At 47.8% G+C, this 25080-nt stretch overlaps 1 protein-coding gene across 2 annotated transcripts in view; it reads right to left on the reverse strand.

Moving 5' to 3' along the window:
• PXYLP1 (2-phosphoxylose phosphatase 1) overlaps positions 1-25080 on the reverse strand; it is a 509674-nt gene that overhangs the window by 253738 nt on the left and 230856 nt on the right. The window contains exon 2 of one of the 2 annotated variants that reach the window (XM_085634923.1): positions 9995-10123. In XM_085634923.1, the coding sequence (XP_085491049.1) occupies positions 9995-10073 (79 nt within the window). In that variant the 5' untranslated portion in view covers positions 10074-10123. Of the gene's footprint in view, positions 1-9994; positions 10128-25080 lie in introns of those variants that run through there. The other variant, XM_085634924.1, reaches the window with a different exon arrangement.

A 25080-nucleotide genomic window follows, 5' to 3' on the forward strand; every position in this document is an offset into this window, starting at 1 on the left:
CAGCGGCTTTCCTTGTCCGGTGGCACCGTGGAGGCCGGGGCGGTCGCATGTTGTTTTCTCGCCGCCGTCACGATCACCGAATCCGGCTTCGGGTCCCCTCTCAAGAATGACGGATCCGACTCCGGGGCCCTATATTTCTTCATGAGCCTGGACGGAGCGGCCTTCGCCGTTGCGGGAGTGAGGAACAGTTCCAAGGCTGGTTCCACCAGTCCAGGCACGAGAGGCAGGAGGGGGCGAGACAAGTGTCTTTTATGAAGCGTCTCAAATATCACGGACGTCGTGGGTGTTGGAACCGTCACCGTGATATTCAGCTTCGCAGCCCCTCGCAACAGCACCTCCTGGAACGAGACCAAGTCGTCCACCGGCGACACCCTAGTCCCCGGGGAGTCCGACAGCGTCGGGGAAAGGTCCCTGTCCGAGGAGCGCGACCTGGACCTATACCTTCTGCGGCGTCGTCTAGAGTCTGACGAGGATCGCCCTCGGCTCCGCGATCGTCGCCTCCTGTGAGAGCGGGAGCGCGACCTCTTCGGCTTAGGCCTGTCCGCCGGTCTCGCTGGTCCAGGCGACCGTGGGCGTCGTGGCTTCGGGGTCCCCTGCGGCGGAGTCGGGTACCGTGGAAGGGAAACCGACCTCGGGGGGACCGGCGGTGGTACCGCAGGAGTGCTTGGCAGCAACAGAGGCCGGGGTGGCGGAGACAGAGTCCGCGGCCGCGGAGGAGGCGGTGGAGGAGGTGGAGACGGTGGTGGAGGAGGTGGCGGTGGTGGAGGAGGCGGTGGCAGAGGTGGGAGAGGAGGAGGCGACGGAGACCTCCGAGGCGGGGTATACACCACTGAGTACACCGATCCCGGCGACACTCTCTTCCTCGACGTCGACGTGTGCCTCGACGTCGACCTGCGCCTCGACGGCGACCTCCGCCTCGACGGCGACCTCCGCCTCGACGGCGACCTCCGCCTCGACGGCGACCTCCGCCTCGACGGCGACCTCCGCCTCGACGGCGATCTCCTTCTCTTCATCGACGGCGAGCTGCGATCCCTCGACGCCGAATGCCGACGCCGGGTCTTCTCTCGACGTCGACCGCTGGACGCAGCCGAAGACTGCGTCGTCGCCGACGCCGCCGATGTAGTCGACGGCGGCCTATTCAGGTCCCTCGACGGCGATCGTCGACGCCGCTTCTCCCCAGAGCCCTGGGGAGACGGCGAACAGACGGTGGTCATCCTCCTCGACGTCGCCGTCGACGCCCTCGACGTCGACGGGGAGCGGGAGCGCTTACTGGTCTTCCTGCCCCTGGGGAGCCCCCCAGAGGCCTCAGTATGGGCCAAATCAGCCCCTCCAGACCCACCTGGTGCCTTCAGTCTTCGCTCCTCCAGAGCTTGAAGCCTGCTCTTCATCCTGTCCCTCAGGGTTCTTGCTGAAAACGAGTGGCAGATGGTACAGCTTTCAGGCACGTGGGACTGGGGAAGGCAAGCTATGCACACCTCGTGTGGGTCAGTTTTCGCCTTCTTTCGACCACATTCCGGGCACTTGTCGAACAAGCCAGGCATGTTGACAGTACCAGCTATTAAACACAAGAAAAAGTGACAAAAATTGCCAAAATCTCAATGAAAAACCTTGAAAAAGGTAGAGCTCAATGCTCCAGGGTCCTGCTAGCAGGAGCCGGAAAAAAGAACTGAAAGTAAATGGGACCTGCTGGGCATTCTGGGATACTGGGGAAAGTTCTGGAAAACTGGAAAGTTTTCTTAAAGGCACAGTATCCTGTTCCAAGCCACATAATGGCAGCCTATGGGGCTTGTCTGTCCACTCCTTCCTCTCTATCATTCCAGAGGCTTTTGCTGGTAGAGGCAGGGTTTTTTCCTATGTGGAGAAAAACTGGACAGGCAGTGCTGTTTGTGGATTTTGGTGGAATTCTAGTTGAAGTACTGGACAGTGTAGCCTGTGGGTATAGGCTGCATTATCTGTCTTTAAATTAAATTCTCTCTTAAAGGTGTATGCAGGTCTGCATGATTTGTCACCTTTTAGAGATTATTTTTTATTGCTCCGGGGTCCGCGCACATGGGCGGGACTATTCACTAGATTATGACTATACACAGAGATCCCCTACTACAGAACTTCTTGCTTCAGAAGGGCGAGATGTTCTTGTGACATTGCATGTGATCTTGGGAGAATGTTTGGGGGAAAGAGTCTAAGTTCCAGGCAGTAACCATATTGGATAATTTGTAGAACCCATTTGTCTGAGGTGATTGTGTTCCAGCCAGGGGGCAACTGGGAGAGAAGTCCCCCGACAGAAGTGGAATGATCGGGGGGTAGCAGAAGAAAGTCACTGCTTGTTGTTTGCGGGGAAGTGCATGTGGAGTTGCCTCTGCCTCTTCGCTCACCATTGTATCCTCTAAATCCTCCTCTGAAATAACATCTTGATGAGGGCGATTGCTTGTTGCCCTTGTAAGAGGAGGAGGGATTTTCTGTGGAAATATTTTTAGTCACCCCTGTAAAAGGAGCACCGAAAGGAACCCCTATTCGCAGGTAACTGCAAAGCCCCCATGGACTTTGCGACCTCCGTGTCTTTCTTCATCTTTTCCAGCGAGGTGTCAACTGCTGGACAAAAGAGGTGTTCCTTGTCAAATGGCTGGTTCAGAATGGAGGCCTGTACCTCAGGTTTGAACCCTGAGATTCTCAACCATGCACGTCTGTGTAGCAGTATGCTGGTGTTTATTGCGCGCGCTGCTGTGTCTGCTGCGTCTAGGACGCACTTGGAGGTATTGGTGATATGTTTGCCCTCCTGGATAAGATAATTTGCCTTAGATTAATGCTCATCAGGCAGAAATTGCATATGTTTTTCTAACTCATCATAATGAACCCTATCATACCTGGCCAACAAAGCCTTAGCATTGGCAAAGCACCAGTGATTAGCTGCTTGTGAGGCTACCCTTTTGCCAGAGGCATCAATTAACTTGGACTCCTTGTCAGGAGGTGGGGCTCACCTGTGGTCTGAGTTAGCTCTCTTGTGAGCATTAGAAACCACAAGAGAGTCTAAGGGCAGCTGACCCGTGATGTAGGCCAGGTCAGTAGGTGCTGGTTTATATTTCTTTTCAACCCTGAGCGTGATGATTCTTGCCCTTACAGGATCTTTGAAAACCTCATCTGCATGTTTAAGCATCCCCTTAAGCATTGGCAGTGTATATGTAGTATTTTTAGAGGAACTTAGGGTCTCAAACAAGAAGTCCTCCTCTAAAGCCTGTTTATGTAGTTCCATCCCATGGTAACGAGCAGCCCTGTTAAGAAGCTCAATGTAGCATATATCTTTTTATTGAAGAAGTCTTGGAAACTCTGCTCCCATGCTATTCGCAACCCTAACTTCATCCTCTTTGGTGATCTGAATCTTCATTTTGAAGATAAAGGAAGTAAAGAATCTGCGGAGCTGACCCAAGGACTATGGGCTTTGGGTCTCAACCAATTGGTCCATACTCCTACGCATAGTAGGGGTCATACGTTGGACAATATCTTTACTAACAGTATAGAGGTTGAAGCTCTGCTTCCGGTCCCAGTAGTTTGGTCTGACCAATATATTCTTCCTTTCAGGATTATGTTTCCTAGAAAGGTTCTCTACGAGAAGGGAAAGCAGTCTGAGCCCAGAATGGTTCGGAAATGGGGCACGGTAACCCAGGATATCTTTGAGGCGAAACTGGTCTCAAGCACCCCTGATTTAGGGGCCGAAACTGAGATAGCAGAGGATTTAGTCTCCCTATGGATCAAGGAGGCAGTGGACTCCTTGATACCCCTGAAACCATGCAAAAGCACTCGTATGACTGCATCTGCAAAATGGTTTTCAGAAGAATTGGCGCAGCTGAAAACTGGTTGCAAACGCCTTGAACGCCAGTGGAGGAAGAACTACCTGGAGGAAAATAGGCAGACTTATCTAGCGGCCTTGAAGTTTTATCACTTACAGATTAGGAGAGTGCGTAGGGAATTCTATATGGAGCAGATTGAGTTAGCAAAAAATTCCACAAAGAACATCTTCCAGGTGGTCAAACAATTATCCTCTCTGGAACGTGCGACAGCAGCACTCCCTGCATCTACCGATCACTGCAATAAGGTCGCGGACTTCTTTCTGGGCAAGATAGATTAAATATATGCTACCTTTCCAGAAAGCAGCCGGAATTTTGTCCCTGCTCCTGCCATAGAGGTCCCTTGGACCGAGGATAGGTTTGTCTTTCACCCTCCTGTGGAGAGTAAGATCCTGAAATTGATGGACGTGGTTAAATCAGGGTCACCTTTGGACCCAGCTCCCCCTAAATTTTTGCGGCTACGGAAGGAGGTCATTGCTCCGGTTCTAGCCGCACTACCGAATATATCCTTTAGCTCGGGGCAGGTTCCCAGCAATTGGAAGCATGCTATGGTGGTACTTTTGCTGAAGAAACCTTCTTTAGACCACGCCCTCCCAGAAAATTTGAGAGCGATCTCTCTGCTCCCCTTCGAGAAACCTCTAAATCACCAACTGTCCATGTTCTTGGAAGAAAGCCGGGTCCTCCACAACACCCAGTCTGGCTTTAGGCCACTTCATAACACGGAGACGGCCCTTCTCCTGGCTGCGGAGGCGTTGAGAACTGCAGCAGACAAAAAAAGGACAGCTGCAATGATCCTACTTGATCTGAGCGCTGCGTTCGACACGGTCTCTCACTACCTGTTATTGGAGAGGCTGAGGGAGGCTGGGGTCAGTGGCTGTATCTGTGAGAGGGTGAAACATTTCCTGCAGAACAGATCATTCCAGGTCATACAACATCCTTTTAAATCTAGAGTCTGCCCTCTGTCACAGGGGGTGACGCAGGGTTCAGCCCTTAGCCCGACCCTATTTAATATCTACATGCGCCCCCTGACAGATATTGTATTCAGGCATGGGGTAAAACTGGTGTCATATGCCGTTGACACTCAGCTGATGGTTACTCTGGAGCAAAAGGAGTCTGAAATGGCATCTGACTAAGGTCTGCTTGGGTGCGCTTGCCGATTAGATGAAACACAGTTGTCTTCAGCTGAATGCAGGGAAGACTGAGGTGATGGTAATTGGTAAACAGCCCTCACTTTGGTCTCAGCTATGGTGGCCAGAGGAACTGGGACTTACTCCAGTCCCGAAAGCTAAGGTCAAGAATTCGGGAGAATGGTTCGACGACAATCTGTCCTTTTCAGAGCAGATATCCGCTGTGGCTGGAACCTGCTTTGGTATTCTTAAACTGCCACGAAAAATCTTGGACCTACTTCCACTTGAAGCATAAAGAACCTTTGTCAAGGCCCTTGTTACTTCGCTCCTTGACTATTGTAACATATTGTATCTAGGGGTGACCATCAGAAATGTGAATATTTTGCAGAAGGTCCAGAATGCGGCAGCTCGGCTGATTCTGAATATTCCAAGGCAGGCTTCGGTGAGGGAAGCTTTGATGAAACTTCATTGGCTCCCTATACAGGCCAGAGTTACTTTTAAGGCCCTATGCTTTGGACATAGGATCCTTAATCAGAAGAGGTAGAGATTTTTGCTCCCTCTTCTTACTGCACATCAACCTGCTCGAAACCTGAGATCGTTGGGCACAGCCAAAGTGACCGTGCCCAGGGTACGATAGGTTCGATCGGGAGGGAGATCTTTTGCCTTCTTGGCGGTTAATGCTTGGAATTATCTGCCTGTAGATCTACAGTTGTGTGTATTGGAGACTCTGTTCAGAATTTTTTTTTAAACCTGGCTTTTCCGCCACCGGCACGGAAGAGGGAAGTAGTGTCTCTACTAGGCGGCCTGGCAGTCAGAGGCACAGTAAGGCTGCTAGCATAGGTCAGCTGTTAGGGGTCTGATGCTGTTCTAGCGCTGGGACACTCCGGTTTGGAGTAACCAGGCGCTATATAAGCTAAATAATAATAATATTGTCGTCAGGTGGTGATGGCCTGGACGGGTATAAGTCAGGGTCAGTATCTGTGTGTGGGTCAGTGTCATAATACTCCCATGGGTCAACATCATGTGGCCTATCCTCATCTCCATCCCCCTCCCCTTCATCCTGTGGGTCAGGTGATAGTGGTGGTGAATTAGTGGGTGTGACAACTAATTGAGGATTAGTAGGTGAAGGAGGTGGAACATAAGGGGGTGAAGGGTTAGTACCCACATTCCTTTTCTTCAGGGGCATGTGGTGCTCATCCTGTTGGACCAGTTTCCTTTTTTTCAGGCAGTTTGGCATGAATATATCCAGTATCTGGGTTAATAACCAGTTTTCTCTGTTTCGGAACCGAACGTGGAATATCGGACCGAGGCTCTTTTGGCAGAGTCTTTTTATCTTTACTTGTCGTTTTCGGTGTCGAAAGTTATGGCTCTGATCTCATCGGTACCGAAGATTTAGTCTTCAACAAAGATGGAACGTGGACCAGGACATGCTTGGATTTCGGCACCGAGGATTTCGGTTTGGCACTGGTATGGGGCCGGCTCGATCCCGAGCTGGAAGGCTTCTCTTTGTGTTTCAGCGCCGGGCCCGCGGGCGGGGTGCTCGGAACCTTCTCGGTGCCGACCTTGGCCCCCAGGCAGAGGAACGACCAGAGCTTTTTTTGTCTTGTGTTGTTGGGTTAAGGGAGTTTCTGTACTCACGGCACGCTGACCCGGTGCAACTTGCTCCTCTTCTTCCATGTCGGAGTCTGCTTCAGACACGGAGATGTGGTGTTCTTCCTCGGCTCCTTGAGCTAGTGTTTCTTCTCAGTCGGAATCTTCACTGAAGATGTCCGGTATGGAGCCGCCTTGGTGTTGCATCTCACGATGTCGAGCCGGACAGTCACGAAAAGTCTTCTTCGATTGAAACGATCGGCACACATCACAGTCTTTTTTGACGTGTTCCGGAGACAAACAGAGGTTGCACACTTTGTGCAGGTTAGTGCGCAGAAACTTAACAGCAACACTCAGGACAGAGCTTGAATGGAGTCTGTTCCATCGATTGCTAGAGAGCCCGGCGCGGGTAGGCCCAACGGCCCTCCACAAGTTTTCCAATCGAAGATATTTGAGTCGAAACGATATGCGGAGAATGGGAAACGCAATCAAGAGACAATACCGTTGAGGGTAGTGGATTGCGCGTCGAAGTGAACCCGAGAAACGGTGCCGAACCGGAGCGCAGCAATTCACATCCGAACCCGATCGCGGAAAAAAACAATTGAGCCCATGCACACTATCACCGAAAGGAGGAGTCACCTACCTCGTGAATAGAAAAGACTTCTTCTAACAAAATGAAAACATCCAGGCCCAACACTAGATGGCGGGCTATGCAAAGCAAGTGATCGACAGCTCACATGCCTCGAACATGTGTTTTCTTACACCCAAAATGAGAAACATCTAATTGACAATGGCGATATTAGGTAGGTGGTATTATACTAGCAGGCAGTTAATGATTGAGGCAGAGCAAACTATTTCTTTGGTATTACAACAAACGGGACCATAAAACAAGATGTAAAACAAATTTACATTTTTACTCTTCCAAAGAGTACTTCCATTGCTTTCCTGAATGGCACAGTGTTCACCTCTAAGCTTGGTGTAGTGAATTGTTTTCTTTTTTTTATGGAAGCTAATGCTTCCCGGTTACTGAACACAAGAAGATTAGCAAATGTTTTGCTTCAAAACCCTTCCCTTGAATACAAGGTTATGTTGTTCTAGCACCTGACAGATGCCCAGAACAAATGCAATTAAGAAGCAATTACCCATAATGCAGGCTTTCCATCTGCAATGGGAATTTCAGGGAGCATGTTCTCTCCCCCTCCCCCTCCCTGCAGTTGGTCCAGTGGTATTGAATTATTAAAGGAGTTAGCTGTTATTTTAGTATGATCATATTCATATTCTGAGTCCGACATCCCTACAGCAATTAACTCATCATTGCAACAGATCGAGTCAGTTTCCAAATTTTCATTGTTAGTGGATTATTCTAGGATGGCATGGTCTTCTGATGGGGTGGTTATAATGGGAGAAGGTAAAGAAATATCAGCAACCATAGTGAATACATGAGGGTTCTTATTAGGTGCCACCACAGCCCGTGCCAGTGGCGGCGACCCCAAACCTGACACAACGGGTTACTTAATGTATTATCTGTTTTCCTTAAGTATTCGTGGATCAGTTGTTGTCTGGTATTGGGTTTTGCAGGCTTAAAAATGGAACATGAATTCTCTTCCTCCCTCTCCATGGTATTGGTCTCATGTACTGCATGCATGGCAGATAGAGCTCCCGCTATCTGCTGGGGGCAGATGATTTTCCCCACTGAAGCAGTTGGTTAGGTGCTGTAGCTCCCACCACCCCACAGGGAGAAATTGGCAGTAAATGAAGGTACTCGTTTGCTTCAAGCAACATCCGTGTGCTACCGATTATGCACTTTGACTTATTTAAGCTGGGTGAGGTAGCATCAGCATTGGTTTGGGGTGAGTGAAGGTTTTGTTCTAACCTGCTAGGGCCCTAGGCAGTGGTGGTTTAGGAGGCTGCTGGTAAGGGCACTGATGCAGGCGAACTAGATTGAAAAAGGTGGGGGAGGGTCTTGGAGAAGCAAGCCACACCAGCACCTAGGCTGGTCGCATCTGCGAACTGCAGCCCTTAACCTTATGGTGCATGCAACTAATGCGCAGCAGCATGGGGGTTGGGAGCACATTGCCTCACATCCCAGCACAGTTCACCCCTTTGCATCCTGGTAAATGCAGTACACAGTTCATGCTTACTTCAAAATTAGCAGGAGTTTTTTTACCAAAGTTGGTGCAGACATTGCTGTATATCTCTAGAGCAGCAGTATTGGAGCGCAAAGAAAAATAATCTAGGGCTGCTGGAAATGCTGCCAAGTTCCTCTCAGGTCACAGTACCACTCACAGGCACACAGGTGCACCTCCAAAGCTCGTCAGCTTGCTGGCTCAAGGGAGCCTTTTAAACAGAAGGGGGGTTCTCTACTGACGAAGGGCTCAACCCAGAAACACATGTCTAGAGATATACAGCAATGTCTACACTAACTTTGGTGAAAAACTGCAGCTAATTTTGAAGTAAGCTTTAACTGTTTACTGCATTTACCAGGATGCAAAGGGGTGAACTGCGCTGGGATGTGAGGCAGTGTGCTCCAAACCCCCATGCTGCTTCACAGCAGCCTCGCCGCCTCCTGGCTCCCTTTTCAGCTGGAGACTGATGAAAAGGGAGCCCAGCCAGCAGTCCCTCTGACGGCAGGACGGGCCGTGCTGTGCTCACCTTAGGGGACACCCTAGTCCATGTCTTCTGGTGTTTCCTTGTCTGTGCCCCATGTGCTTTTCCTGTCAATACCACTCATGCTTCAATTCCTTCCATGTGCCACTGTTTAAGGAATGCCACCTAGTTCTGCCCACGAACCCCACTCTTAAAGGACACGTCTTAGTCCTGGAACACTCTGCTCCTTCCCGCATCCGACCTTGCTCCAATGGCACCATCCACCATGCCTTCTTAGACTTCTGCGCCTCCCGACCACCTTCACCTACTCCTGCTCCCCTCCCTTAACTTGTCCGCATGCCACTCGCCCCTCCCAACCGCTCATCCCGCTGCGTTTCCAGGTTCCCTCACCTTCTGCACTTTCCAGCCCCTTACCCCAGCCTCTTGTTCCCCGGAACAGGAGATAATGCAATTGTCCCATTCAGTCTCTGTCCAGGTGAAGCTTACACTCCGATTCCACATGATACACCTATGGTGTGCGTGTCCAAAGCTTGCACTACTGCTGCCCACGTTGTATGTGACGGAAGGTTACATTACTGCTGCAGCTGTACAACCTGTGCGGTGCATTTCACTAAGGCTTGCGAGAACATTTTCACTGTGCAAAAGTCAACACAGTGGCTTTGTTAATGCTTGCTTAGTTTAGAACATTAATGAAAGCGAAAGAGAACAGTCCCACTTTATGTTTAAGGTAGGTCGTTAAAACTCATCAATAACATAAGGTTCCCCTTCAATAAAGTAGTTACCAACATGTATACTGGCACATAAATATTTGCTGAACTGCACAGTACTTACAGAACTGCAGACTGAGGCTCAAGAAGGCCAGCAGGGCAGCCAAGGCCAGCAGGAACAGGAACCGGTTTCGGAAAAGCATTCTTCCTTCTACTTTCTTTTCATGTTTTCATCCGCAGATGTCGGCCTTTCCTGCGATAAATCGAAATCAGAAAAGGTTCAACATTAGTGCATGCTGCTCCGAGGGCAGGTGGCAATGAGGACAATAAGGGGCGAGCGAGGACGTTTGATGGAAGCAACACTTCAGATAAGCTTGATTTTGAGCTTCACCAGACCAGCAGTCTCTCTCTTCCCACCAGTCCCTGCACCAGGAAGCACCATTCATTGAATATTTTATCTTAGAAATCGCACCGTTTCGCAGATAAACCCATGAATAGTAACGTGAATACAATCGAACTATGGGAAATTATGCACATGGCTTTAGTTTCTCATAACTATATGCACAATACACCGCATATTTTCTTAAGGACAAATGCAAAACATCTAGTAAGGCACCTGTTCACGAGAAAGAAGGGCGCCATCTTTGATCTCCTTCCCACAATGGGAGCACGTTCAGTTGATAACCCTTTCTTAGTCAGGTGCTCTGACCACTTTCAAATCCCTTTAACACTTCCAACCACTAAAAGCCTGATTACTAGCAGACTTAAACAAGCACTGGCATAGCCAATAGGTCTCGCCTTTGGGACCTTATAAGTGTTTAGCCATGCAACACTTGATGTTGCTGCACCAAGGATATTGTGATGGATAACTAAACACTTATAAGGTCCCAAAGGCGAGACCTATTGGCTATGCCAATGCTTGTTTTAAAATGAAGGTGCCCGTGCCCTCCTGACCCCAGAGCCTGTTCTTGGGTCCCACTGTATCATGGAAGTGCCTTTGCACACATGTATGAACGTCGTGTGTGATGAGGTGGGGGGCCAAGAACCCTACAGCTTGCTAGGGGGGCCACCAGGCAGGGCGCAGGAGTGAGCCCTCTCTCCGTGTCAGCATCACCACATGGCTGCGTGACCTGGACACAGTGTCACGGTCCAGCACCTTAGTGCCCAGGGCTATGGTATGTGCGGCAGCCGCGAGCTGGCAGTAACGCGGAAGGTTTACAAACAGACAGTCCAGTGTTTCGGCGGTGGTAGCATGTCAGATATGGGAGCAGGTATCACTGCCACCCTGTCTGTGACGCTGCCAAGGGCGAGTGCATAAAGTCAGGCGTCATCTCATCTGAATATTTCAGCCATAGCACATGTTTGTATTTCACTTCTGCTGTTATCATCACCTCAGTTTTGTCATTGCGTGTCATGCATGTGAGGGGGGGGCGTCTACACAGCATTGAGCGCCCCTTTACATGTATTTGAAGGTTTTCACACGTCTGCACGCTGCTTGGACCCCTGTGGAGGAATTCTCCGGTTTGCTTCTGAAGGCAGTGATGAACATAGGGTACAGGATCACGGGGCCCCTTCAGTAGGGCCCGCCTGGCTCTGTATGCTGAACCCCAGTCACACCCGGAGGTGGTCGCCGTGCAGAAGTGCGGGCTGTGTCTGTGCTGCAGGGGAGTGTATCCCAGAAGCCAGTGCGCTGCCCATTACAAGGCCCGTGCTTTCTTTTGCCCCCATAGATGACGCTTTGACCCATGCCCAACCCTAGGTCATTTTCTGCTGGTACTTTTAGCCCCGGTTAAGCTCCTAATCGGATGGTGGCATCGGCTGCATGAATCACTCATAGTGGTACCAGAAAGCGCCCAACGCGGGGTCTTTGCGGTGCTCCACTTTTGATGCAATGTCACGCGTAAGCAGTGTTTGCCATGAAACTACTTTTGTAAACAGATTGCGGCATTTAAACCGCGTAACTACGTGGTCTCATCAGTGCAGAAACAGCATCTTGGTTTCACTTCTCCTTCCCTCCCAAAAGCACTCTGTTTTTAGAAGCTTTTCTTAAATGTATTTCTTTGAGGTTGATGCCGCCTTTCCCTTTTCTCGTCCCATTCCTCGAGCTGTTTCCTAGAGGTTCGTGTGCAGAGCAGGGCAGAGCGCGTGCTCAGTGGAATATACCACGCACCTCTTAATAATGTATTAACCAGGGTGGATGGGCCGTGCTGTCAGTGTTATTAACTTTAACCTTTCTACCGATATAAAGGGGCTTTGGTAAATATTTAATGGGGCTGTGTGGGTCTGCACAGCTGGGCATGAGCACTTGGATGCCAGGGTGGAAAACACATTAACACAAGCGCTGAAACACAAGCGCGGCCGTGAAAGTGAAACAGTACTCCGGGTTAACAAGTGGGAGGGGTGGGGGAAGTGCGGCCGAGAGAACACACAGCGGTTCCCTTGCGGGAGCGAGCCTTGGGCACCATCTGTTTGGAAGTTAATTACAAACAGATGTTGCCATAGCTCGCTCCCGCAAGGGAATCGCCAAACGTGAACGCGTTGCCATTGAAAGCAATGCAACGCGTTGACGTTTTCGGGACAAAAGCGGATCAATTTCAAGAGGTCCCCCCTATACAGCGCATGCGCGCTGCGTAGGCGAGACCTAAAAATAAAGGTTCCGTAGGTAGGTGAGAGATGACAAACACATTCGCCTCATAAACTTGTATCACTTGTCTCTAAGAGCCTAACTCTTACTTCCAACATTCTACAGGCAAGTGAACAATGTAGTTCTGGAGCAGGGACGGAATCAAGATAAGGAGCTTGAAGTTTTTAATTAATTTAATCTCAGTGTGTGGCTACAGAAATCAAAAATATACTCACCCCCACCCCTAGGTAAAGAAATTAAATAATATGAAATACCAGCATTTGTAAAGCGCACAGCTACCTCCGGAGAGGTGTCCCAGCACTGGGGGCCCTCAGGAATATTAAGCGAGCTATTGCCCTGAATCACATGGTGCTGGGCTAACCTGCCGCCGACGCCGGGGATCGAACCATGAACCCTGTGGTCCGGAGTCGGGCACCCTGGCCACTGCGCCACACCTCTTCCAAGAAGTGCTTTTTAAAATTATCTCCACACCTAGATTCACATATGTAATGCAGGGCACACCGTTTTGGATTTCTGAGTCTTCCTTCCATCAGGTATATACATTATTGCTGGGCTAATTATGGGACCGAACAACAAACACAACATCGCCATATCAAAATTACAGTGTAGTATATATTGCTTGTGAATAAATAAATTGGACATGCTTGGGAAATGAGAACCATTCTGTTGAGTGAAACATACCTATTTTACATCCACTTGATCTCAGAACAGTATTAACGGAGACCACAGTTTTCTGTTAGCAGTGCTAATCTCAGCCACGAAGGGTACAGTATTTTAACAATAACATGCAGGAGTCGAAATGCAAACACTATTTTGTAGAAACACTTGACTACAGTTCCCAATAGCTCTATGTTTCAGCACTTGCTACCTTTGCTCACCTGGGGCTGTATTACAGAAGTGCCCCGGTGAACAGATGGGCTCGACAAAAGAGGAGTAGTTAAACAGGGTTATTCCCCATTTACATAAACCGCGAGCAGCAACCAGCAACTGACCCCGCTACTGAATGTGGAAAACCCTTCATAACATAATAAGGATCCTCGTGCTCCAAAGCCACAAGAGCATCTCAACTCTTACAACATTTCCCTTCCTTTTTAGGTCCCGGCTAGCGAAGGCTGCGCTTGCGCAGTCTCGCTCGCGAGACATAATGACTTGGAGAAGAGGTGTCTTGAACCCGCCCCTCTTCTCTCCTCTTCTCCATTGGCCGCCTCTTAAATGCTGGCCAGCCATTGGAGAAGAGCTCCGTCACTCCGAACAGGCCCCGTCCTTTTCGGATTCGGGGGCGTGTTTTTTTCAACTTTTCTAATTATCTCCTCCAGCCAATGGCAAGAGGAGAGAAAAGCAAAACACGCCCCCGAATCCGGAAACGCCGCTGCCTTTCTCCGAGGCATTTCTGCTTCGCCTCGGAGAAAGGCAGTGGTGTGCTTGTTCCCTCTTGTCTTGGTTTCCTTCTCAAACCCCCCAGTTTGCACTGCACTTTTGTTCCCTTTGCGAGCCGAAGAGGCCCACCGCGCAGACCTCGTCATCCTTGCAGTTTAGCTCCCTTACATCAGAGGTGAGCAGGTCTCGTAGGACAGAGGGGGCAGCTAAGTTCACGCGGGGAGCCTCCCGGCAGCCCATACCGAGGCTGCTGAGGCCGCTGACTACGGACGCAGTGCTATGCTGAACACTGTCCGTGCTGCGAGCCGAAGAGGCCCACCACGCAGACCTCGTCATCCTTACAGTTTAGCTCCCTTACATCAGAGGTGAGCAGGTCTCGTAGGACAGAGGGGGCAGCTAAGTTCACGCGGGGAGCCTCCCGGCAGCCCATACCGAGGCTGCTGAGGCCGCTGACTGCGGATGCAGTGCTATGCTGAACACCGTCCGTGCTGAAACTGGAGAGGCGGATCTTGGTTCCGGATACCGAGGCAAAAAGATTGAAAACAGACTGCCTCTTCCGCGGCGATTTTCTTTAAGAACCTTTTAATAGATGGTGTCCGGGAAGGTGTTGGGTTATACACCCTGCCCAACCTAGTATGGCCGACACCCTAACATACCAGCAAGGTCGCCATCTTGAATTGGTACAGTATTTTATTAGTCTTTATTTTAAAGTGCCGTTAAGGAGTGAATAACGTGTATTGCAGATTACATTGTAAATAGGATGTAATTCCGGCACTTGTTATGGTGTAAAAACTGTAGTAACTAAGCATTGAACTTTTTAATATTATTTTGAATACTTGATATTTTTGAAACGTCGTGAACTTGTCCATCCGTGACTTCTGCGGTGAAAGCTAATCCATTTATTTTAGCTCTGGTCAAATTTTCACAGGTCAGTGTTGTTTGTCTTTTGTTTCTCAAGTGTATCTTTACTATTTAGCTAAAAAGCCATACAATTCAAAGCAGTGGTCCGTCGGCTAGACTGCCGACTTTGGTGCTGGAAACTAGGGTTCGAGCCTCGGGGTCGTGTCCACATCCTGTGATTCTGGGCAAATCACTTAATCTCCCCGTGCCTGAATGTGTAATGTAAATACGGCACTCGTGTAAAGCGCTCCAATACCTTCGGGTCGAGTTCGCGCTATATAAATATGCAAAAAGTAAAACAAGCATTGGCACAGACAATATGTCTCGCTTTTGAGACCATAATAAGCATTTACAATGCAACGGTCTCGGCATTGTTAAAGTTAGAGCTATTGGCATTGCTCATGACAATGCCGTTTCTTTAAATATTTTAAAAACAAAAACATAAACAAAAATAATGTCATGAGCAATGCCAATAGCTCTAACTTTACCAATGCCGAGACCATTGCATTGTAAATGCTTGTTTTCTTTAACAAGAATGACAAAACATAACTTATTAAGCTACAGCACCCATTAGATGCATGGCATACGTTTGCCAGAAGCACGGCATTACATCTGTAAAAACAAAGCAACACTTAAAACACAAGAATAAAGAATACTATCAAACTATAAACGCATGGCGGTAAGCCTGCAGAAAGCAACACTAGTATTAGAAAAGCACAATCATTGAACCTGCAAGGTGTCTTTCTTTGGCGACACCCTACATCAGGGCTTTAAGTGGGATGAAAAGACTGGGGGGGCGGGGGTCTCTCAAAGGGGCGTGGCCAATACAATTAAGGGCGTGGTTAAAACACGTAAACTAAAAATCTGTGCTTAGCGTAGTGTGCCGCCCGACTTGTATTTTGCTGTTCCTGTCATTGCGTCCAGATATAGGATACAACAAGTCACATCATACTTACAAGTCAGGACTATTGGCTTTGTCAATGGTTGTTAGTTGCACAAGATAAATAAGCAGCTTGTATAGAATATTGAACAAGCTTCCACTAAAGCCCTGGTGACACCACGACAATGTTGCTGCTCCTGAGTTTCAAAAAGAGAAGGGAAATCCAGAGAGACAATGATGATTTCCCTTTCCCCTGCAACCTCACCACGCGCACAGCGATGTGCCTGCTGTCACTGCAGTCCGGGGAAAAAACGGACAGCCTGTACCAGGGTACAAAAGAGAGCCCGATAGAGACCCCTTTCGAGGCCCCCTTAAAAAAAAAATGCCCGTGCTCAGACCGGGTGAGACCCGGCCCACTTAAAGCCCTGCCCTAAATACAGCCTTGTAGCTTCTTTGCGAGTAACATCCCGCTCAACGGCATCAACTAGGCATGTTTCATCAGCAACTGCAGAGCGCTCCCTTAGAGGGGATGAAAACTGAGATTTGCAGCCATTCAGACCAATCACACTGGCGCACCTCATCTTCAGAAAATGTTCTAAGAGGTTGCCTGCCCATCAGAAAGATGAACAAGACTCCTCTTGTTCCATCATCCCTTGCGTCAAGAAGAGATGACCATTAATCCACACTCGTGGAGAGGAGAAGTTTGACAAACCTTTCGATACCCTCCGGGGATTTTTTTTTTTTTAATCAACAGCCGTTCACCAACACGAGATCTGTAGGTTTGGACGTTTTTCCAGCATCGAACCTTTCCTTCATAACGCTCCACTTCTGTAACACGTGATCTCATTTAGTCATCATTGCACACGACCTTCTTCCTCGTGCTTTTGCACTGCAATCATTCCGGAAACACACTTGTGTGCACCTTTCTTCCCCATTAACAGTGTAAAAGGCGAAACTTCAGTGGTGCTGTGTGGTGCAATGCTGTAACTCCAAATCTAGACACTGACACATTCTTGTACCTTGTGATTCGATGAAAGTGCCATTTGTATTCTCTCCTTCACTATCCTATTCGCCTTTTCAACTAAACCATTGGAGGAAGGGGGATACAAAGCAACTTTCAGATGCTGCACATCTTTGAAAGAAGTGTGCGCATCTTATGCGACAAAAAATGTGTACCATTGTCTGTCTCAATTGTTCTAGGTAAACCCTTAACCGCAAAGATTAGTTCCAGGAATCTGATGACATTCCCAGTGTTTGGGGAATCACAGAATGTATGATATAGCCACTTGGAATTATAATCTATCAGTAAAATTAAATATTTGCTGTGGCTGGGTAACAGCTCATAGGGCCCAAAGGAGTCCATACCAACTTCATACCACGGCTTCTCTCGGAACGGAACAGGATGGAGAAGAGAGTCCATTACCTTCCAACTTGTGTCAGAAACCAGACACCCCAGCACATGTGTCAACCAATGACTTGACCTGCGATTTTAACAAAGGCCACCAGTAGTATAGCTTAAGGAGTTTACATGCCTTGATAACCCCCAAGTGCCCACGATCTGCAGACATGATTACATCCCTCCTTAAAGTTCCGGCGGCACAAACAACTCATGACGCATAATCATGTTATTAACTACAGAACACTCATCAGCCACCCAAAAAAAATGTTTAGGTCCCCAGCCAATTTCCTGCCTTCAGGCCAACCTTCCGTTATGAACCTCTTGACCTGATTGAGCTTGGAATCCTTGGCGTAAGCTTCCCACCACGCATGTTCGCACACTGGTGCACATTCCTCAACTGCATCCCAAGAAGCCACCATGCACACGGTGTATTCCAAGTCATTCATATCCTGGTCATCACTTAAGGCCATATGTGATAGACAATCAGCCCTGAAGTTTGTCCCACCTGGTACACGTTTGATACGAATATAGTATGATGCCTTCCCTACAACACTTCCACTCTGCATGTGCATCAGAGGCTTATGGTCAGTAAAGACCTCAAATTCCCGTCTGCACAAGTAAGTTCTGAACTTGCTGATAGCCCACACACAAGCAGGAGCCTCACTCTCGGTCGTGCTATGTGTTTCAGCGTGTCATAACATCCTGGATGCGAAATCTACAGTGCGTTCTTTGCCTGACATCCACTGCCCCAGGACTACTCCTAATCCTGGCATACTGGCATCAACACGGACGCATGACTTTCAACCATCCTGACATGGATGCAGTGCAGGGCCTCCCACTATCAAATCCTTGACCTAGTCAAATACCTGAGAGAGTTTGCCCGTGATGCAAACTTTGCACCTTTCCTTAACAAAGCTCTTAAAGGATCTACAGTTTGCGCATACCCATGCACAAACCTGGCATAGTATTACGCCAATCCTAAAAATGATCGCAAAGCATTCCTATCACTGGGCGGAGCTGCCTCATGAATGGCTTTGATAAAAGAGGACTTCGTTTGATGCCATCTGCTGAGACCACAAGACCTAAATAATCAAGTTGCTGTGCACCAAACCTGCATTTGTCATTTCTTATGGTCATGCCTGCTTTAGATAAAACAGAAAATACCTTCTGCAAAGTAGTGTTGTGTGCTTCCCAACTATCAAGGTAAATCAAAATGTCATCTTAGTAAGCCTGAATCCCAGAGATATTTCCCAACAAATTATCCATAAGCTTTTGGAAGACTCTAGCTGCGGAAGTCAGACCAAAACGCAATTTGAGATATTTAAAAACACCAAATGAGGTGACAAAAGTGGTTAGTTCTTACAACTCTGCCGTGAGCGGTATCTGGTGATACGCAGAGCGCAGATCTATAATGGAAACAATTTGGCTTCCCCCAATCACATGAGTAACTCTTGAATCTTGGGAAGAGGATGGCAATCGATCAATATGTTTTTTTTAAGTTTTATATAGCACAAACTCGACCCGAAGGTATTAAGAGTGCTTTACATAAGCACCAGTTGAGTTACAAACTGACACATTCATTTTATTAGGCATGGGGAGAATAAGTGATTTGCCCAGAAACACAGGACGTTGAGCGTCCCGGCTGAGACCCGAACCCAGTTCCTCAGCTTCAAGGTCGACCGTTCTAGCTGTTAAGCCACACCCTCTCCCCATCCTCTTTTTTAAGGACCGCAAGTCAGCGCAGAGCCTGACCTCTCCAGACCTTTTTCTTGCCACCAGATAGGAGAAACCCATTCTGAAAAGTCACAGAAAACAATGACCCCCTCAGCACACAATTCTTCAAGTACAGATTTGAGGTCACCCCTGGCACTCAGAGGAAGAGGACGTACTTTGTGCACCACAGGTTGTGCATTAGACTTACGGCAAATTCAGTGTTCCAAGCCCTTGCTGGTTCCCAATTTGCCAGAGAACACTTCCAGGAATTTCTTCAACACATTCTCCATATTCTCCACTTGCAAATCATTAACCACACACACCACCTGAAGATCTTCTTCCTGATAACCTGCTGGTAATTCCTGCACAGCTATACTATTCTCAGATCCTGGCAAAAAGTATAAACCCATCCTAGCCAAATCTTGCCATCCGATGATGAGCAGTCATTTGATAGCTACATACATTTTTGACCCAGGGTGCCTACCCAAACACTCCAACCTGGATATGAAATACCCCAGCATGTCAGACTTCCCAAATGCTTTGGGATTAACGTCCATCAACTCAAATTTGACACTGCCATTCCACCTGGCCAGAAACATTTCTTCTGAGAAAATTGTAATTGCCGATCCAGAGTCAGCCAGTCCTGCAATCTCAAAATCACCAATTACAGCAGTGCCCCATGGCCCCTTACCCTTTTTAGAATCAAATACTGCATTACACTGAACAGCGAGAATGACATTATCCAGCTTTTCAGTACATGCATCAATCAAATTCCCCACTTCAACGCTATTGCCCAGCAAGGATTGCTTGCTTGATCTATACACCCCTTGAAAGTGACCAATTATTTTTTACATGACCTGTATCTCTTACCAATGGAAGGACAGTTAACACTATTATCAAGGTGTGCTTTTGAGCCACACATGAAACAGAAGGGGTTTCCTAAATTTACCGACATTTACTACACCGACAGTGTCAACCTCCCCCAAAACACAAAGAGCACTGACCGAGTGTTCACTATGAATTGCCTTAAAAGAAACCATAGAGTGCTAAATGACCTTCACTATGTCAATAATTTCCAACAAAGTGGGTTTCTTGTAACTAAGTAGCCGCTCCTGTATTTTGTTTAGAAAAACACACAGACACAAATTGGTCTCTGATGTATGTCAGTGTGTGCTTCACATTCACACGTCGATGCCAGCACCCTCAGAGCTGAAATGTACTCTTCCACACTTTCATCAGCACCTTGCATATGAATTAAAAAAATTGCGTCTTTCAAACATACTAGACTCCTTTGCATACTGCTTGCTCATATGCACCAAGGCCTCTTTATAGCAATTCCACTCTTCCACATCACCAGTACTTCCTTGTGGTGGAGAAACTGACTGAAGATTCTCAAAAACCTGCTGCACAGCAAACCACATGCAACTGTATAAGAGTGCCACTTTCCGTTCTAGTGAATATTTAACCGCATCGATGGCTACTTAATAGTTTTCGAAAATTCCAACGCACTGGCGCCACTCAATGATGGGTTTGCCCAGATACTGCAGAAAGAGAGGAAGTTGGCCAAAATGCTAGGCGTTGGCCATCTAAGGACTTAACTGTGCATAAATTAAAAGAAAGAGAAGGAAACGGAACCTTATGCCCAACTACACACTAAAACTCCTCAAAAAGTGACCAGCAAAGAGATATGCAAGCTAGAAAACTGCATTACACTGCAAAGATGCCACACAATAAATCTCCGCCTTATCTTTTTTAAGCAGGTGAGTCTTTTACAGTATGTGCAGGCTGCTATTCAGAATCTTACTTGACCAGACACAGGGAGAAGGTGTGCCTGTCACTGTGTGCAGCACGTTGATCGGTGCTTATTGCAGAATCAATAAATGCCCAGGAAGCTGTAGTGCCCGTCACCATATGCGTAGGTAAGTAAGAATTATGTTCCTTACCCCCTGTAAGCATCTGTTCTTGGCATGCAGAGCTGTAGATTCACATGCATTGCATACTCCTGCCATCTAGTGTAGGGTTTGGATGTTTGCAAGTTGTTTTTCTTCAAAGAAGTCTTTTCCAGTCACAAGGTAAGGTGACTCCTCCTTTCTGTGATAATGCACATGGGCATCGACTCCATTGTTACATTGTTTTCCAGCAAAAGGGTGAGAATGAAGAAAGTGTAGCACAGAGATGTCCATGAGTATGTAATGTGAATAATAAGAACTGCAATAATCACAGGTGACCGGGGAGGAGGGAGGGCGCATGTGAATCTACAGCTCTACATGCCAAGATGCTTAAAAAGGTAAGTAACATATTCTGTTTGAGGCATGTGTGCTGTAGATACACATGCTTTGCATAGATTGTATAGCAGTCTTCTCCTAAAGCGGTGGCTAATCAGTGGGTGTTGCAGTTGTTTGAGAAAGTGTTTTTAGCACTGCTTGTCCTACATTAGCTTGTTGAAGCGCTAATACATCCACACTATAATGTTGGGTAAATGTGTGTGGCTTAGACCATGTTGCTGCCTTACATATGTCAGCTATGGGATTGTTACCTAGAAAGGCCAACAATGCTCCTATTTTACGAGTAGAATGTGATCTGGGAGGTATAGTTAGTTATTTTAGCTTTAACATCACACGTTTGAATACATTTAACAATCCAGCTGAAAATACCAGATTTAGAGATAGGATTTCCTTTATGAGATGGAGCAAAAGCAACAAAAAGTTGTTTTGCAAAAATCTTTTGTCCTATCAATATAGTATAATAGTGCTCTTTTGACATCAAGTGTGTGTGTGTGTAGAGCTCTTTCTGCTATTGAATCAGGTTGAGGAAAGAACACAGGTAACTTAACTGATTGGTTAATATGAAATGCAGTAAGTACTTTTGGAAGGAATTTAGGGTTTGTACGAAGAACCACTATCTTCATGAAGTTGAAAGAAGAGTTCTTCTAAGGTTAATGCCTGTAACTCACCAACAGGTCTCAATGAAGTGATAGCAATTAGAAAGGCGACCTTCCATGAGAGTAATTGTAATGGACAATTGAGTAATAGCTCAAAAGGTCGACCCATAAGCCTTGTGAGAACAATGTTAAGGTTACAAACAGGTGCAGATGGTCCCCTGGGTGGTACTATTCTTTTAAGTGCATCCATAAACGCTTTAATTACTGGAACCTTGAACAGGGATAAATGTCTTCTGTTTTGCAGATATGCAGTTACTGCCACCAAGTGTAGTCAAATAGATGTGTAAGCAAATCCAGCTCGCTGTAAATGCAAAAGATAGCTAATATTTTGTATTGATGCATCTAGCGGATCAATTGTATTGTGGTTACAATATATAACAAATCTCTTCCACTTTGCTCTAGTGGTAGGTTTTCTTGCTTCTTTAAGAATTGTCATACAATCTGGTAGAAGGTTTAAGTATCCAAACTCTATGACCTCAGTGTAGGAGAGTAGAATCTGCTTCTTATGTTACCCCCACTTTTTGCTGATTTTCACTGTTTTTCGACTTTAGTCTGGCTGGGACCCTGCTATTCAGATTGGTTTCTGGGGTACGCTTATAAGTCCCTAGTATATGGTATACTATGTACCCAGGGCATAGGTACCCCAGAGGCCTACCAGGGGCTGCAGCATGTATTATTCCACCCCTGGGAAGCCATTCAATACGACACAACAGGTCTGCTACTGCAGCCTGTGTAAGGTGGTGTATGTACCCCTTACTGAGATTATAGGTTCCCTATATCTCTCCATATCACTGCACATGCAAACCTATCAGTCACCCCTATGGCAAGCCTTAAAAATCCTGAAGGCAGGGTGCTGGGTTTCATGTGAGAGGGTGCCCATGCATGAGCAGAACCCCTCTGCAGCCTTCGGACCCTTAATTCCGGGGTTGTTTGTGATGCAGCTAAACTATATACTCTTAAGTGCAACCTCGCTGTAAATGCTAACTTTGGAATGGCTGCATGGAAACATGTTGTGTTTGGTGTCAAACACCTTGGAATCATACCTTCACACCAGTAACTGGTATGGGAGGTATGATTCCACCCTACTAGAGGGAGAAACATAGCACCACTGGTACACCCGGTACCAGCTTAACAGACCCTGGCATCACAAAATGGATGCTGCCAGCCACAGACACGAGTCTGCCCTCCTGCTGCTGGACAAAACTCCAGCAGGGGAGGCCTGGACAATAGGTTTCCTGTCACAGGGAGGTGTAACCACCTCCCAGACAGGCTTTAGTGTATTGGGGCTGGGTGGGTGCACTCTAAGAGTGATTTAATGTCTGCACTGGGGGCACATTTGGTATCCCTGTGCATAGTCCAGCTCAAACCGGTTGCAGGGGCACTCAGCCCCTGCTCTGACGCGAAACTGGACAAAGGACGTTGGTGTAGCCTCCCCTCTGTCCTGACCCTCCCATAGGTGGGTCCCCAGAGTTTGTCCCACCCCTTCCTTGGGTATAAAGTAGGAACCCCTGACTACAGTAGTTTAGATTTACCTGGACGAAACTGTGCTACAGAATCCCAGAACTTCTATTATCTATACGACGTTGGATGACCGAAGAATCTCCCTTGGAGTAAAGGAGTTACTCCCCTGGAAGGCAGGCACCAAAGATGCATCTGTCCGGTTTGCATTGGCGCTGCTCCCGAAGGATACCGACGATTTTGCAACACAGGAGGTGGGTTTCCAAGCTTCCCCGAGGCCAATCCGTGCTCTCAGCAACTCTGAGATCCAAAGCCCTCGTGGGGACCGTGCAACCCGAACCCCTGGACACCATGCACATTTGCAGCAGCATATGCTTCTTGGCGATCCCTGAGGCTGTGCTTCGGGTTACTTGTAGTCCAGACCCCGAGCAGTGATTCCACCGAAGATTGCTGTCCTACACTCCTCGAGTGACCCGTGCGCTGGTGTGGAGTAATTCCTCTCGAGGTCCCTTCGCGATCCCTTATCCGTCGACTTGTGGGTCCCTGAGAAGGGTACTTTAACTTTCAATGGGCTTTCCTGGTTGCTCCAGACGTGCCCTGACTCCATCGCTTAAGGAGTCCACAGGACCTTACTGGTCCACACAGAAGCCATTTTTCTCTCACCGCGTGGGTTGCCGTTGCCAAGGCTTGTTGGTCTCCAATCCGGAAACTGACCCCCCAGCACTCGACATCCTTCCGGGGACAGCTAGCCTTCGGACTGTGGTAATCATCGACGCCCCCTGGTCCCCGTGGCAGTGGAGTCGAGCTTCACCTCTTCGCACCTGAAACACCTGACATCGGTGGGCATTCGGCTATCGTGTCCCTGGTCACTGGCAAGTGACCCAGAGTCTGTCCCCTCTGCTTTCAGGTTCTTCACATCTTCGATCCAGGCTTGGATCACCCTGGACACTTCTCCTTTCCACAGCAGCAGCACTTTGCAGCACATAAAAATTGAAATCAACGACGATTCCCGACACCATTTGAGACCTATGCACCCGGCTTCCCTGGGTGAAAGTAACACGAGTACTCCGGTGCTCCTGTGGGTGCTGGCCATTGAACCCTCCAAGTCTGAAAGGGTTTGCTCAAAGTCCTCTCCTAAGTGCCCTTATTATTTGAAATTCCAACCGCAACTTTCCCATTGAATTGTACGGGGCTCGTGGCTGTGTTCTCACACTGCACACATCCCCCGTGGGTCCCCTGTGTCACTATCTTGGGTGTTTCCTTGGGGTTCCAGCGATTCTACGTGCTCTAGGCACTGTGTCTAGTCAAGTCGTGGTTCTTATACCACTTTCTTAATATATGGTTTGGTCTCCCCCTGGGGCCCACTGAATATTGTGCTATTTACTGTCGTTTAATAACTGTTATTGTGTGCCTTGCTCTCTAACTTCATAAAGAGGTTAGTAGAGAGTGTATAGAAATAAATACATATATTTTATATATACACCTTGTGCGGTTCTCCTTTCATTTATTTATTCAAGAGGTTATAATCTGGTAAACCAAGCTGCTTCACTCTCCTTCAAGACTTAATCAGTCAACTTAGCCTGAAGGCTGCTCTCCATAGCTACCACTAGGATAGCTTTCAATAAAGGTTGTCTTAAACCTAATAATCAATAAGGGTTGTTTGGACTGGTGCAAGGTGCCCACTACAACTAGTGGACAGCATATAACCAGGCCAACTTCTCGCACTCAGGATCCAGGTCGCTAGGTTGAGCTACCTGGGGTTTGGATGTCTGATTTCTCCATGGTTCTGTGTGAGAGGGCTGGAAGTGAGGTGCAGCTTTTGGTGTGGAACCAATGATAGTTCTAGTAGTGTGGTTAACCATGGTTAACAAGCCCAAGTGGGAGCCACTAGAATCAGT

The sequence above is a fragment of the Triturus cristatus genome, chromosome 11, assembly GCF_964204655.1.
Source record: "Triturus cristatus chromosome 11, aTriCri1.1, whole genome shotgun sequence".
In the NCBI taxonomy this organism is placed as follows: domain Eukaryota; kingdom Metazoa; phylum Chordata; class Amphibia; order Caudata; family Salamandridae; genus Triturus; species Triturus cristatus.